This window comes from Hirundo rustica, chromosome 11 (assembly GCF_015227805.2).
Source record: "Hirundo rustica isolate bHirRus1 chromosome 11, bHirRus1.pri.v3, whole genome shotgun sequence".
NCBI classification, from domain to species: domain Eukaryota; kingdom Metazoa; phylum Chordata; class Aves; order Passeriformes; family Hirundinidae; genus Hirundo; species Hirundo rustica.
In genome coordinates, this window is record NC_053460.1 from 2,988,088 (window position 1) to 3,003,765 (window position 15,678).

The 15,678-nt window shown below is 47.0% G+C and overlaps 1 protein-coding gene across 1 annotated transcript; it reads right to left on the reverse strand.

The window, feature by feature from the left end:
• Positions 1-5,415: 5,415 nt before the first annotated feature.
• On the reverse strand, positions 5,416-14,040 carry LOC120757915 (uncharacterized). The gene is made up of 11 exons (XM_040075639.1): positions 13,831-14,040; positions 13,126-13,260; positions 12,226-12,350; positions 11,887-11,955; positions 11,589-11,702; positions 10,730-10,845; positions 10,377-10,432; positions 8,979-9,031; positions 8,210-8,337; positions 7,484-7,640; positions 5,416-5,931 (listed from the first exon to the last, which is right to left on the reverse strand). Exons 1-11 carry the CDS (start codon positions 14,038-14,040, stop codon positions 5,844-5,846), a joined length of 1,251 nt encoding a protein of 416 aa, XP_039931573.1. The 3' UTR covers positions 5,416-5,843.
• Positions 14,041-15,678: the final 1,638 nt, after the last annotated feature.

Sequence of the window (15,678 nt, forward strand, 5' to 3'; positions counted from 1 at the left end):
TCCCTCCGTGTGTTTGAGTGGAGAGCTGGACTCCAGCAGAAAGTGTCCCACCTATGGCTGGGGTTGGAATGAGATGATTTTTAAGGTCCCTTCCAACCCAAACCATTCCACGATTCTTTTGAATGCTTTGCCAAGATGTCCCTTCCCCTGTGAGACAAATGGAAGATGGAAATAATGTTCAAGGAATGATTTATCCACAGTTCATTAAGGTGAGGGATAACTCATCTAATCCTCACTCATTTCTGTGCTTTTCCATCAGCCCCAGAATACCAAATTATCCAGGAACAAGGTGCTCCACTGAACATCCATTCAATGCTGAGCTGATCCAGTTGTGACCCAAATGAAACCCAAAGCCCAGCAGTGACTGGCAGGGAAAACTTTGGGATTATCATCATGGCAGATCCATAACGTGCATTAAAACTGAGGATTCTTCATACTCCCACACATCCAACATAATTTTTTGCAGTCACAGTTTTCACCATTTTACTGGGGGTGGTTGCACAGCGTTTACACAGAGCATCACCCCCCAGGTATCTACAGTGGGGGCTGCCAGGTTTCATTTACAGCTTTGACCATATTTTGGGGTTTGGTTGTTTTTGCAGACTTCCCCCCTCCTTTTTTTCACCTTGCCTGCTCTGTGTCCCACCCCAAAAAGCTGAAAGGCTGCTGTAGGTCTGGGCAGAGCCCAGGAGAGGCTGGGAGAATATACAGAAGGTGAGAGGAGCAGAAAGCAAACTCGGGTTAGCAGCTGAAGAATGCTGCTATAGAATTGGCCAGACAGCCTCTTCCCCGGAGTTTTCCCGTGGGTAAAAGGCAGATCATAGCTCTTCCTTCCCATGAAAGGCACTTTGATCTCCCTTGACGAAATGCTTTATGCACTTGGGGAGTTTGAGTGTAATTGGCTGGGATGGCTCAAGGCTCTTCCCCATCCCCAGAACTCCTCTGCGCTGCTGTTTGTTCTGAAAGCCTCACACGGCACACGAGTGCACCGCGGATCAAGAGCAGCATATTTATGGCTTTGGGAAAATCTCCGAAGAGATCAGTGAAAATCCTCCCCGCTCCTGCATCATGAAAAGCATTTTGTGTGGCTGCTCTGCCCTGCTGGGAGCCCAGCCCGTGTCGTCAGAAGCCGCCTGCCACGGCCAATTATGGATTGCTCAGCGGCGGCTGCACAAGGGCTCAGCAATGTCTGCTGGGATTTATCCTCAGATGTTTGGGCTGAGCACTCTGTCAGCCCTGCTGTCACCACCGAGGGCTGCCAGCCCAGCACAGCAGCGGTGTGGCACCAGTGTGACAGCAGAGCAGATCATTTCTCACCTACACGGAGGTGCACGGCTCTTACATCAGCATTTAGGCCGAAAAACTCTTCTTTTCTTGCCTCTCCACGAATTATGACATTTATTCACAACTGTTGGTGTAGAAAGCAGGGTAAACAAGGCTGTATCTGTAAAGTCACTTATTTTGTTAATGGAATAGAGGAAGGAAAACATTCCTGGCATTATGGTTTTATCAGCTTATAAACATGTGGTAGAAGCCTACGTGCCTTAGAATAACAGCAGGAACAAGAGTGGGAAAGGAAGCACTGGGATCTGGATGCTTTAGTAAAGACAAGCAGCAGCACAGCCCATTGTGTAACCTCACGGCTTTTCCTACTCCTCACCTCTGCAAAGCACTATTAAATATTCTTAAACCTGATTTTATAATTTTTTTTTTTCATTCTTTATCAACCAATTACCCAGCCCTCTCTCAAAGGACATTTGGGAGCGATAGCAAAAGCAGCAAACAGTGGAATTTCCTGTGCTAAATTCAAAATGGAGGTTTGAAGGTTAAAAGAGGTTATTCAAAAGGTATCGAGTGTGCATTAATTTGTGGCGTTTTGCAGAAGGAAAAAACTGTGAGCCATCACCTGGATCTCCTTCTGCAAACCCATTTCTAACACCTGCAGCAGCCAGAAGTCCCTTGCCAGCCTCTGATATCCCAAGGGCTGTGACAAGGACTTTAGCCATGAGCTCTCTCCAGGTTTGTTGTGCCCGGGGCCATTTCTGGGCTTCTTTCACCAAAACTTTAGGGGTCAGCACCTCAGACACGCTGCCCCATGCTCGGCTACCAAGAAATGTAAGAGCACATTCCGGCTGAGAATGTCCCCTCCAGCTTTCCCTTCTTTATCTTTCCTGGAAAACGGGATAAAAACGCGACGGGCTGGGACGTGTCAGATCTGCATCTCCACCCCCACCCCGTGGAAGAAGGGAAGGAAAGGTCATTCACCACTGAGCATGTTTGGAAAGTCTCTGGTGCACAGAGCAGACACCTCCAGATGTCTCCATCAGTGACGTTATTTATAAGAGGACCGAGCGGCTCGTTAGACTAATTGCTCCTGGAGGGATTTAACCCCACGGAGGGAGCCTGAACAGGGCTCGACTGTTCCAGAGCATTTGCTGCCACTCCTCCCTTTGATTTACACCTCTCGTAAAATTTTATGGCCAGATTAGAATGAACTTCACTTGCACTACGGTTTAATAAAAGTTTTTGGTTTTTTTTTTTTATGATGAAGAAAAGCAAAAATCGATGCCGTAACTAATTACAGCTTTAATGAGGAGAGGAAAAGACCCCAAAAAGCCCCCCCAAGACAGATCCCTTTGGAGATTTTGCTTCGGACACCAGAGCTCAGAGGCTGTTGGGAGAGCAAATCTAAAAAAGTCACATTTTAAGGAAGAGCAATTTTGGATGGAGAAAGAGCAATGTGAGTTTTTATGGCAGATGTGAGGGAGTTGGGGTTCCAGTAAATGGGAGAAGGGAGTGAGCAGTTATCAGCCACTCTGGCCGGAGTGTCTCTGAGTTATTTGGCTGCTGAGCACGTTCTTCTGGAGGGCAAAGTCCGTTTTTGAAATAATCAGTCGCTTTGCAGAGATAATTTGGCCATGCAATGCATTTCTGTTGATAAATTACAGAGCTCCCTGGGCTACACTTCGCTTCACCAACAGCAAAGCCACAACATAAATCCAAACAGAAAAAAAGACTTTTTTTCCCTCCCTTTCTTTCTGCCGGTGAAATACAATGTCACTGAAAATGGCCTTTACAGCTATGCTGTGAGCGCATGAAAAATTGCAAGAAGGAAGGAGAATAAATAAGCAGGGTAAAATATTTACCATTCTAGACATCAGTAGCCAGGGGCAGATTGATGGGAAATGCTCGGTTTGGGGCTGACAGCCTTTAAATGACCTCTTCACAAGGCCTGAATCCTGAAATTCAGCATGCAGGGAGCTCCAGGGGGACGTGCAAGGGTTTGGGGCGAGCATTTTGCCGTGACAGCAGCAGGAATTACAGGTGTTCCCTCCTTCCAGATGCTGGGAAAGCAGCTCATCCCAGCGAGGCTCCAGCTGCCCCCCTTCACGCAGATCATATGCTGCATTTCACTTCTGGCCAAGGCTCACCTCCATTTATTGCTTTTTTGGCTCCAAATTGATGCTTTTGGGCTGCAGAAGCACTTCCCAAGATGGATTTTTCCACCGAGAAAGGAGCCGCAAGCGAAGGACCACTTCATATGGTCAAAGCGTGGGGCTTGGGAGATTTATTTTAAATTAAATAAGTTATTCCATGTGTCCTGGACACAGGCTTGCTATAAAGTAATTTGAAATCCAGGGAGAAAACCCCCAACAGTCAATTTTTTCGGTCCTTGGAGCCGAAACAGCCTACCAGTAGTTCATCACCTGGCAAATAAACCTGCCAGCTCCAAACTTTATTAATCATCTGCTGTACCCTGCTTGAACTTTTCCCAGCTGAACTCAGGAGTGCTCTAATTCTCCACCCACAGGTACCAAAAAGAAACAAGTCGAGGACAAAAGGAGACTGATGAAGGCTTCATCTCTGCCTCCTCCACTGCAGCAACATGAACTTCCAATAATTTGGAAGCATCCCTACTTCTAAGCCCAGTTTCTGGAATTAGGAAATAGCCAGACCAATCCCTTCTTTGATGGGATTTTTTTTTTTTTTTTTTTTTAATTTTTGGCCTGGACAGGGAATTTTTTTTTCACAGTGATTTCTCAAACTATGATTCCAGAGTCATAATTAACAATTTTTCTCATCAGCTACATGCTCTGACACCTCCAAAACCTTGCTTTATTAGGTGCCTGTCTTCCACCTCCTAAATGTTAATGTTTTAGCCTTGAAGAAATGAGTGAAAGGGAAAGAGATGACAAGAACTCCACAGAAAAAAAAGGAACAGATGTTCCTGAGATCATAGCAAAACAAGCCACACACTTAATAGGAACAAACTGTGATGTATAACGTCGTTATTTTTCTAACCTTTCCAAAATTACCTATTTGACTGATTTCTGAGGTGTAAAAAGAGGCATAAGGCCTTCCCTCCTGTCAAAGTACCATTGTCTGGAGTAATTTAGAAGCTCCCTGTTTCAGCACCTCGAGACCACGAGAGCACAGACAGATTTAAGGCATCTTTGGGTTTGTGCAGGGCTCGCAAGAATGTGGCTCTTAATACCACTGTAACTGGAGGAGTGTTTATAGAGGTGCAGCAAAAATCCAAAGCCCTGAATCAGGGCCTGTATCCCAAAAGAAACGCACCCAGAAATCCGCTTGGCTCATGCAGAGGTGGTTTGGGATGGAAGGAGGGGCACAGCACCTGCCGGGGTGCAGCTCGAGGGCACAAGTGCAGAACAGGGATGAGGTTAGAAATTAGGGATTTAGGGAATTATTAGGGAATTAGGGAATTAGGGAATCTCACAGCTGCAGGAGGGTGCTGATTAAAATCAGCCTGTTGCAGCACATCAGGCTTGCAGCACGCCAGCCTAGTTCAGTGACACGTCCCAAATTGGGCCACACAGGTCACAAATGCAGGTGGAATCATTTCATTTTCATGCACCCATTCTGCATAGAAAATTGTTGCAGTAATGAGTGTAAGAACTGCCTCAGAAAGGAAATATTCTTCTTTAAATTCTATTAAAGCCTCCTCCACTGTCAGCCTAAGCAGGGATTATAAAAACACAAAGATGTGCACCCAGCTTTCACTATTTTCTGAACTAGAATAGTGGTGCTATTCTAAGGTGTCTTTCCTAAATTTCTCCTCTCTACACTTTCAAATTAACTATATATATATATATATATATGACTATTGTGGATGCTGTGGTTAATAAGGCACCTACAAGGGAATGATGAGGAATTCAGATCCCTTTCTAAACTGGATTACCAGAGCCTGGCTGCCCTTCAGACAAGGGAAAATAGTGTTTGCTCCACTCATTTCAGTGGCCATTGATGCTATTCCTAGAGGACACCTCATTTAGATGTGCTTTCTCCCACTCCTTCCACTTAATGTTTTACACATCCAAGGACAAAACCATCAAATCAGTGCAGTTTCCTGTTACAGGTTTTTCCCACGTTGTAATGACTATAACAACCAGAGAGTTCAGAAATAGACAGTTTTTATTTCAAAAATAAATCTGAGAGAAGAGAGGAGCTGCTAAATTGGGTCAGTGATCAGCGTAGCTTGAGGTCCTGGTCTTCACGGTGGGGAGCAGCTGGAAGTTCAGGAAAAACACCAAAGGACAGAGCATGGAATGATCCCTCCCAGCTCACTCCTCCTGCAATCAGACTTCCTTCCAGTTGCCTCCAGACCACCCTGGTTAGCAACCACTGAAAGCTGCACTAATAAAAATGCATCTCATTTCTCTCCAAATCCTTTTATACCCTTGACCTCCCCAGTGTCCTGTGACGAGCACTACACTCAAACCAGTGCTGTTTTTTGCAGAGAATTTTATATATATATATATATTTTTTTTTTTTACCCAGAAAGCTGCTGCTTGCTAACATTGCTGGGATGAACCTGTAGATGATCATGGGGGACAGGCATCAGTGGCAGGGTCAGATCCTTCTGTTTTGGAGCCAAGCTGCAGGTTTGGAACCGGCTGGGCGGCCTCGTCCCTGCGGGAAGAGCGGCGATGCTGAGTTGGTGTCTGGTGGCAAGGAGGAAGGACAACACCCCCCAGCCTTTCATTTCTCCCACGGGGTTGATTTGGGAGCAGATACGAGGTGGAGCTGACAGGAATTGTGTCAGCACTGCCAAATGGAGCCTTGCTGGGGCTGACCGGGACTGTCCGGGCTTGTGGAACGTGCCCTTTTTGGGTTCAATCCCAGGACTTGTGGAACCTGCCCTGTTTGGGTTCTGCCTCAGGACTTGTGGAACGTGCCCTGTTTGGGTTCTACCCCAGGACTTGTGGAACGTGCCCTGTTTGGGTTCTACCCCAGGACTTGTGGAACGTGCCCTGTTTGGGTTCTACCCCAGGACTTGTGGAACGTGCCCTGTTTGGGTTCTGCCTCAGGACTTGTGGAACCTGCCCTGTTTGGGTTCTGCCTCAGGACTTGTGGAACGTGCCCTGTTTGGGTTCTACCCCAGGACTTGTGGAACGTGCCCTGTTTGGGTTCTACCCCAGGACTTGTGGAACGTGCCCTGTTTGGGTTCTACCCCAGGACTTGTGGAACGTGCCCTGTTTGGGTTCTTCTACCCCAGGACTCATGGAACGTGCCCTGTTTGGGTTCAATCCCAGGACTTGTGGAACGTGCCCTGTTTGGGTTCTACCCCAGGACTTGTGGAATGTGCCCTGTTTGGGTTCTATCCCAGGCTTTCCCTGCTGAGTCATTTCCTCCTCCAGGCAGGTTTGGACAGCCCGAGAGGGGAGGGAGCAGGAGCTGCAGGTTCACGTTTAACCAGCAGGTATTCTGCACTTTCAGCCTGTTTTCTGTGCTTTAAATACGTCTGGTGTTCGGAAGGAGCTGAGCTCTTCATCTCCTGAATGTCATTTACAGCATTTCCTCCGACAGCCAAGGGTTAGTGTTTATTTTAAAGAGCAAACAAAATGTCAACAACAAAATTTGCTTTTCTTTCATGAGAGCAAAGACTCCATATGGAAAAGGCTCCAGGGAAAGAGTGACAGTCGTGGCAGGAGGAACAGCACTTCTCTGAGAAGGGAAGCACATTCTTTGTGGATATAATTCTGCCCCTAACAGAGCCACTCCTGTGGGGATTTTTGGAACACTTACCTGTTCAAATTAACCCTGTCCACAAAAACCCTTGAGTGAGCAAGTTTAACCCTCTAAACTGCCTCTCTTTGGGTGAGGACTCTTTATTCCTATAATGGGACAGATTTTCTAAAGAAGAGAGTGCCCAGAATGGAACATCCTGCAACTCATAAACCTATATGGAGAGCTATAGAAAACACACATAAACCTATATAACAAACAAATTGCTGCACCCACAAAGTGTTTGTGCAGTTATTCCTTTTCAAATAATATAGAGAGTTCTTGACAACTTAATAAGCACATTAAGCACCAAATGAGCAACATTTTTTTTGTACATCAGGTTAGGAAAAAAAAAAACAACCAAACCAAAAATAGTGCATTTATGCTTCAAATATCCATGGAGTTGTAACCATACAAGTCAATGTATGAGGATGGGAGTTTTTTACCTCTGCTTTACCTGTAATAAAATTCCACCACGCCCCAGCCTGGTGTTGACCCATTGAGTTGGAAATCTGCAATGCACTCGTGGAAAACCCCTCTCCCTGTCAGGCCATTGTACACCACAGGACAGGTCTGCTTATCCAGAGCTGCAGAAACATCAAAGCTCTCGCCACCTTGGAGAAAAGTGAAAAGGGAACAATGTCAACAATTTTCGGTAGTATTTTATCTCAAAAAAATCCCAAGGTCTATTACTTTTGTGTTTGGGGGGTTTTATGCTCTTCTGAAGAGTGATAGTTCTGTCTGCTTCGTAAATCAAGTAAACCGATCAACCATATTTCCAGCTGAATGCACCTCAGAACTGATGTTTTGACACGCCCCAAAAAGTGGAAGCCACTATTTGATGTGGATTAGCACGAGCAGCAGTCACCACAAAGAGAATCTGCAACTCTCCCTCTGGAACCTGTGGCCCTGATCCTGCAGTGGCCACATTTCATCCAGGACACACCACACCTGTAATTCAATTTAAGCAGGGAAGTGCCCATGGCAGAGGGGTTGGAACCAGAGGATCTTCACGTCCCTTCCAACCCAAACCATGATTTTATGGTTCTAGGTAGGTTTCTCAGGGTGTAAGATGATGCATTCCCCAGGATCACACGGAATCCCAGTGAACAGTCTTTCCTGCACTAAAGGAACTGCGTGCCAGGAAATGAAGGCAGATGCAGCTGGACTGTGTTGAGCTTACCAGCAGTAAAACTGACTCCATACTCCTCCTGGATAACCCCATCCTCAGCCAGCTCAGCCAGGGAGGCGTTGGACCACTCAATGCCAGCCTTCCTCCCATCAGGGAAAAACACATAACCTACAGTGAGGCTGCAGGGGAGAGGAATGGAGCAGCTTTAAACTTCTGCCAAAACTCAAATGCACCAGAACAACAGCAGCCAGAATTGGGACTGTTCTGCCTGGAGAAGAGAAGGCTCTGGGGACTTCCAAGAGAGCTGGAGAGGGACTTTGGAAAAGGGCCAGGATAAGGGGAAATGCTTCCCACTGCTACAGGTCAGGGCTAGATGGGATATTGGGAAGGAATTCTTCCCTGTGAGGATGGTGAGGCCCTGGCACAGGTTTCCCAGAGAAGCTGTGGCTGCCCCATCTCTGGAAGTGTCCAAAGCCAGGATGGATGGGGCTCGGAGCAACCTTGGGGCCATGGACACTGGTCTTTAACCCTCTGGATGCAGAGAACACCAGTCAGCAAGGCAGGGCTCCCTGTGGAATGCAGACTACAGTCAGACACACCTTCCCAAACAGCTGGAAGTGCCCAATTTGTACCTATAAATCTTATAGGTCCTTGTGACTAACTGCAAATGAAAAACTGGGAGTAGGGAGCGTGAGGGCGTGGATGGAAATTGGGCTGTACAGGTTCAAAGCCAGAATTTGCACAGGGGTGTCCTGCAGAGCAGCTTTGGCCCCCTCTGAGATGGGTGTTTTTAGCAACATAAAGTTCTTTGGTCACTTACTGAGTTGTGGTAGCTGGCATGTTAATAACTGTTAAATGTGCTGCAGTCCCGTCCTGCAAGAGAAAGGAAAAGCAGCCAAAGTTGTGCAGGTTTATTTCTGAGGGTCCTTCACTGGTTGGAACAAAGAGACGCTGGACAGAACTCAGCTTATGCAATGTGCTATGGTTCCATACTTTAAAATCCTCTCACTAGCTCTTCCATGAAAATCTGGCTGCAAACAAATCCAGGAATATAAACCAAACACGATCAGGACAAATTAAAGACAATGGGAACAACTGAGAGTCCACAGTAAGAGGACATGGGAGGGAAACAAAGCCTGCAAAGAAGTACAAAACTGGTACTTTGATCAGACTTCTCTTCTAACCTGTATTAATCTATGTCTGGGAGCAGCAGATATGGAAAATGCTAAGAAGGAACTGGAATATCCTGGTTTTACTAATTTCTCTTCCATCCTTAGGTCTGGATTCTTCACGCTCCACTTGGGCAGCTCTGAGGCAAATTTAAGCCTCCTCTGATGCTATAAATGTACAGACACTCAGGGTAAAAGGACTCCAAACTTCAATCTGCAACAAACTTCTTAATGAAGTCAGCTTGCTTTTAATTAGGGCAGAACAGCCACAGCCACTTTGAGTCGTGAAAAGCCGAAGAACAGGGAGAGGTTGGTTATACACACTGCAGTGCCGAAGCTCAGTAAAAGGCACACAGGCACGTGATAAATCGGGATTTGCACAGAAGTGAGATTTTCCAAGCTGGGAAAATTCTGAATTCAGTCTAACCCCCTGCAAATCTGCCTGTAATAGAAGATTTTTGATTTACGCCTGGCTTGGCAAAGAAAATTCCTTTTCTCAGGAGCATCTGCCGGGCTTGGCTGGCAGCTGGCAGGGGCAGCCCTCAGCGTGTCCCTGGGCTGTGTGCTGCCAGCAGCCACGGCACTGCCTCTCCCCCACGCAGCAAAGCAGAGAGTTATGGCTCAGCACAGGCAGAAATATTTGCTGGCTGCTGTCACCAAGGCTTGGGATGCTTCAAACACCTCAGACTTCCCATTAATGGGAATCAGCACTGCAGCAGCTCCACGGAGTGCTGGGTACTTGCAGCGGCTGAGAATCTCTCCTGTAAAGCTGCCTGCCTAATTTTTTCTTGAAAAAGTCAAAACAAACTGTTTCAAGTTATCAAACAAGTTTTGCTCCATTCGGTGTAGCAAAATCTCAGTTTTTTACACACACGGCTCTGCTTTCGAGAGCTGCTCTCAACACTGATCTGGGCTAATGGGGCCACCAGTGAGCATTTCTGATTGTACACAAGGATGTTCCCAAATCTTTATTTCTGGATACTTAAATATGCCTGAAACACTCAGAAAAATTTCCTGGTTAAATAGCACGTTGCCATGTTAATACCTACTTCAAAGTGTGCCAAAATCATGACATAACGAGAAATCTCAGCCCAATTCCGGACACCTGCAAAAAAAAAGAACAAAATCTCCCAACCTGAAGTTCAGCATTCCTGGGAAATGTGAACTAACAGTACCTGACTTCCCAAGAACTTTTTTGGATAAAGGAATACCCAGTAACTGATAACGCGGTTAGCAATGTATGTGCCCAAAACAGTGACGGCATTTCCTCTGGAATGTCTCAACTTCATGCCCAGGCATGGAATTGGTTATTTTAACAGATAATCCTTAATGTCTCTGCCCTGCCAGTGCCAGCTACAGTGCAGGTATTCCCAAGGGAGGGAATTCTTTCCAGTGCTGTTACCATAGGAGTGGCTCCGAATGCCTTTGAGGGAAAGTTCAGTTTTCCCACAATTTCCTGTTTCAATCTCTCCAACAGCCTGGCCCCACTGCTCGTGTCGGAAATGCTGCTTCCTTTGTCTGGAAGAAAGAAAGGAGTGGATCAGCACAGGCAAGATCTCCAGTTCTCCTCAAGAAGCCTCAATGCCAATCTGATGGATTTATCTCCCAAAGTGAAGGATATTTCAGAGCATCTGGACCACGGCTATCCCAGATTTTACACATCACACCTACATTTCCCAGTTACTGTTACATAATGAGACACCTGAGGATGAAACAACAGCAAATTCTCACCCTGACAGAATATAAAATCACCCTTTGTTTGAAGAAATGCTGGGCAGCCAAAAAGCTGCTGCTTCGAACCCAGCAGGTACCACCACAACCCACACATTATTGATATACGTCATTTCTGCTTCTATTTAGACACCACACCATTGATTCTCATCGTTTTTAGCTCTCCAGAGCTTGTATAGTATTTAAAACACCCACTTCGGTGGGTCCTTTCTCACAGGATTATATTCCTTTTCTTAGCTATACCTGGACCATTGATTTTGGAAGCTGCCTAAATCAATGAACAAAGAAAGAATAAGGAATATTCCTGATGCTGAAGGTGTCACCCAGATATCAGGAGGATCCCATCTGTGTGCAGGATCCCCCAGGTGTGGTGTGGCATTGAAACCAGGAGCCATGTCCCTTAACAGAGCACTTCAAATCAAACCTGCCTTCTAAAATCAACTATAACACACAGCAGACCTTATAAACACAGAAGAGAACTGTAGAAAAAGTTATCATTAACCCCAGAGGACATTAATCTTGCCCCTCACTTTTTGACTCTCTGGAAGAGCTTGATGGTCCACGGCTCCTGGGCTAAAGCACGAGCAAATGTGCGGGGGTTACTGTCAACATTAAAGTTAAAAACATCTGTGGAGTTCACCCACCTAGAAAAAGAGAGAGGAGAAAAAAGAAAAGACATTATTAGCATTCAGCTTGTACTAGGCCAAGTCACGCACTTGCTACTTTGACAGAGGCAATCTTCGTGTTTTATTGGAAAATTCTGATTTTTGCCATTTTAACTGATCCATGAGCTTACTGTACATTTCAAAGCAAAGATGAAACTCTTACTGCAAAGAGAATTTAACTGGCACAAGCTCTCCTTCCTCTTCACTCCACTGCTGTCTGTAGGATCCTTTCCTGTAAGGCAAAGCACTATAATTTTACATCCCTCCTAAACAAACAACAAAATGCTTCTTACATGTTTGGAACTGGGTGGAATAGAGGGATCTATAATTCCATACACCACCAGGTATATTTTCATTCCTTAAAAATCAAAGTGTCCCAGTTACCAAACAGCTTTTGGTTCAAGCTGGTTAAATTTAAAATAAATTAAATCTATTTCCAGATAGTGCTGAAAAAGCCTTGGTTTTACGTGTCGATAAATGAAATTAGGGAGTGCTGCAATACCTGAGTAATCCATCAAAATTTATCTTCCAGCACATTTGGGGCTCCAAGTATTCCATAGTGAGTCCTCCTCCACTCCAGACCTCTTTGGATTCATCTCTCACCATCATGTTTGGATGCTCTGGGTGCTAAAAAGAGGAAACATTTCAGGAAAACATTTGCTTAGTTCAGTTGTGAGGATGCCACAAACCATTCTTGTTATACTAAATATTACCAAAAAACCAAAACAATGCACATCAATCTTCTCTTTTTTTTCCTATACTCTACAAATAGGATTTCTCCTGCTTTTTCAGCTCATGGCTACTCAGTGAAACAGATTTGTGAACATAAAGAGAGTTGAGTGCGAAGCGATTTATGTCAGGTCTTCTCTCCTTCTTTACTACGTAGCCAGCTCTTAACAAGAGAAGAAAATCCGCAGGCAAAAATCTGATTAATGATATCTGATTAAGCTTTCTTTTCAGCAAGAATGAAGCAGATGTGCATAAAACTCCCTAAAAGCTTTCCCTTCTCATTTAAAGAGGCAATTTCAAATGGTTTTTATAGCCTTAAAATTTAAAAAAAAAAAAGAAGAAGGGAGGGGAACCAACCATAAGCAGAAAATGGAACTCGTTAACCATGTGCTGCACCTGATTGGAAAGACTGGATGCTCAAATTCCTCCTGGGGGATTATTAAAGCCACTTTTTAGAAACTATTCTGTTTTGTGCAGATTATGGGGAAGGGGAATGAGTGTCACATCCGACTGGAAAAGGGACATACTCTGACCAGCTCTACCCCTGCCTTTAGACACAGCGCTGGCGTCTTACTGGTGTGAGGATGCAGAGAACATAAATTTTGGCTTGGGATCCAATTCAAGAAAGGAGTCAGGCACTGCTCCTGGACTTCATCCCACATCCAGCACTTACTTCAAACTCTCCTATCCCATCCAGCCTCAGGAAGAGCCACATCTCACAGAGGCCAGCGGGACGTCTGGCGAGGCGAGCGATCACAAAGGTCCTGTTGGTCTCTGCAAAGCCGGTGAAGTACAAGGAATCGAGTGCCTGGGGAAAGGGAAATGGGTTTCAGCTCCAGAAGGAGGCAGGAAAGGGAGGGGAGAAGGTCAGCAATCCTTTGTTTTCCACAGGCTTCTGCTCAGGGATGAAATTTTACTTTCGCTTTTTGTATTTCGTAGCAGGCACCCTGAGAATAGACAAAGAATTTTGCAAGCAGCAGCGAAACCTCAGCCAAAAGACAGGAGAGCTCAAAAAAACCCGGGGTTGGGCAGTGATGGGCGCCAGGCACCAGGACGCAGGGATCAGGAGCACCTGAGGGGGACAGGGGGACACACTGGAATGGAGAGGATGCAGTGGAGTGGAGATGGACGTGATGTAGGTCCAGGGAAGTAGGAGTCCAGAGGGGTAAAAGTGTTCTGAGGGAACGTGGGGAGGATGGGGATGGGAGTTCCAAGACTGGGGGAGCGTGGGGATGCCGGGGGTGGAGCGCCAGAGGAACAGGGAGATGGGAGTGCCAGGGATGGGGGACACAGGGCTGCCAGGATATGAGAACAGAGTGTCGCATGAGCGGGTCCCAGCGAAGGGGGGTCTCAGGACCGGAGGTCCCGGGCCACTCACGTGGGGGTCGGCGCGGAGCGGGCGCGGCCGGCGCGGCTCGGCGGTGCCTGCGGCCGCTCGCTGCCTGCAGGCGCCGAGGCAGAGCAGGAGGCAGCCCAGGGCCCAGCGCTTCAGCGGCACCCAGGCACCGGGGCCGGCCGCTCGTCCGGCCCCGAGCAGCGCCAGCAGCGCCGCGGCCACCAGCGCCAGCAGCGCCGGCAGCGCCGGCATCGCGGGATGCGGAGCGATGCGGGATGCGGGTGCGGAGCGATGCGGGCGCGGGGCGATGCGGGTGCGGAGCCCGGTGCGATGCGGGACGCGGTGCGGGGTCTGTTCCGGCCGCCCCCAAACCCCGCCTCGGGGCCGCTCCCCGCCGCGTCCCGGGATGGATCGCGATCATTTCCGCGAGGGCCTTGCCCAGCTCTGGGAAGTTGCATTTGCTCGTTTTATTGAGTACGCGCTCCAAGGGAAGTTCAGGCAGTTCTCCTGGAAGGACGCTAGAGGAAACCCTCCAGTGATGCGGTGCAGAAAAAAGTGGTCCCAACTCTTGGGTGCAGATCGCTGAAGGACAGTCCGTTTAAGACTGGAGATAAGGAATAAGTGTTTCGCAAGGAGGGCGGTGAAACACTGGCACAGGCTGCCACAGAGGCGTTGGATGCCCCATCCCTGGAAACATTTGCACACAGCTTCGAGCAACCTGGTACAGCTGAGGATGTTCATGGCAGGGGGGAGTTGGACTGCAAGAGGATCCTTCCAAATCAAAGTATTCTATGGTTCTGTAGTTTGTGATCCTGTTTTATTGGGCTCTCGGCATAAGTGGGTCCTTCACTCGCTCCCACTGCCAGCTCCAGCCAACTGGCAGCAGCCCATTTCATCCAAGGAACCAAAAAACCCCACCCACAGCAGGCATCTTGGCATCTCTACAGCATCTCTTGTAGGTGCCGTTTCTAGAAGCCATACTTTTGAAGGTTTTTGGCTGGCTGTACAAGAGATCTTTTAATTCCTTTTACAGTTAGCATTCTGTCTCATTTCCCTACACTGAAGCAAACCTAGCCTCTCAGGAGGGGTTGAAGTGCAGTTCATCTCACTTTGGAGAAAGCTGAGGCTCTCAGAACCTGGGCTTTCTTTGTCTCCTGGGTGTTTGGGCTCCCTGTTAGCTCTCCAAACTTCTCAGCGGACTCCCTGTTACTTGCAAAAACATTTATTGTGCATTTTTATGCCTTGTTTCAGTTATGCCTCAGTTTGGTTTTATAGCCACCTCTGCCCTGGTTTGTGTTTAACGGATCAGTGCTTATGGCCCTTTCAATTTTTTTTTCTCTGAATGTAACTTGTTTTTAATAACCTCCTGAGCTCTGCTGCTCCTTTTTGCCCTTTTCGCAGTTTGTCCTGATACTGGTGTGCACTTACACCGCCTCGGTGATCATGTTCCTATTGTTCCCTCAAAAGCTTTTAGCGCCTTAGATGTCCATTTTACCTTCTTAAAAAAGGTTCCTCGGTTTTACACAGCTCCCCTTTTCACAGCTGTTCTGTGCTGCTTTACTGCTGCCCATGGGCCACGTCAAAGTCAAAGGAGAAAGGCAGAAGGCACCAGAGATTCAGACAATGAGGGTCGGAAATTAATTTCTGTAAATCACCATTGCTTCAGTCAATATTGAAGGGGCACATCCCAAAGTTAAGCACCTAGAGTAGTTAGCCAAAAAGGTTGTTTTCCAGGAAGCCAGAGGGATAATAATAAAGTTGTTTTCATGCTTCAGATTGTGCTGTGGAGGGATTGAAAACAGTCCGAAAGAAGGAGATGTGTCACAATGTTATCACCCTGCACCTGCAGCGCGGCAGATGTGGCTCAGCCCACAGAAAGGCTGCGAAGGG

Bases quoted from the DNA above. Each gene is read 5' to 3' on its own strand.
- LOC120757915 (XM_040075639.1), bottom strand. From the start codon at position 14,040: ATGCCGGCGCTGCCGGCGCTGCTGGCGCTGGTGGCCGCGGCGCTGCTG. The intron at 11,956-12,225 runs GTATTGCAGCAC...TTTGCCTTACAG, and splicing joins AATTTTGATGGATTACTCAG to GAAAGGATCCTACAGACAGC. The intron at 9,032-10,376 runs GTAGGTATTAAC...TTTCTCTTGCAG, and splicing joins TGATTTTGGCACACTTTGAA to GACGGGACTGCAGCACATTT.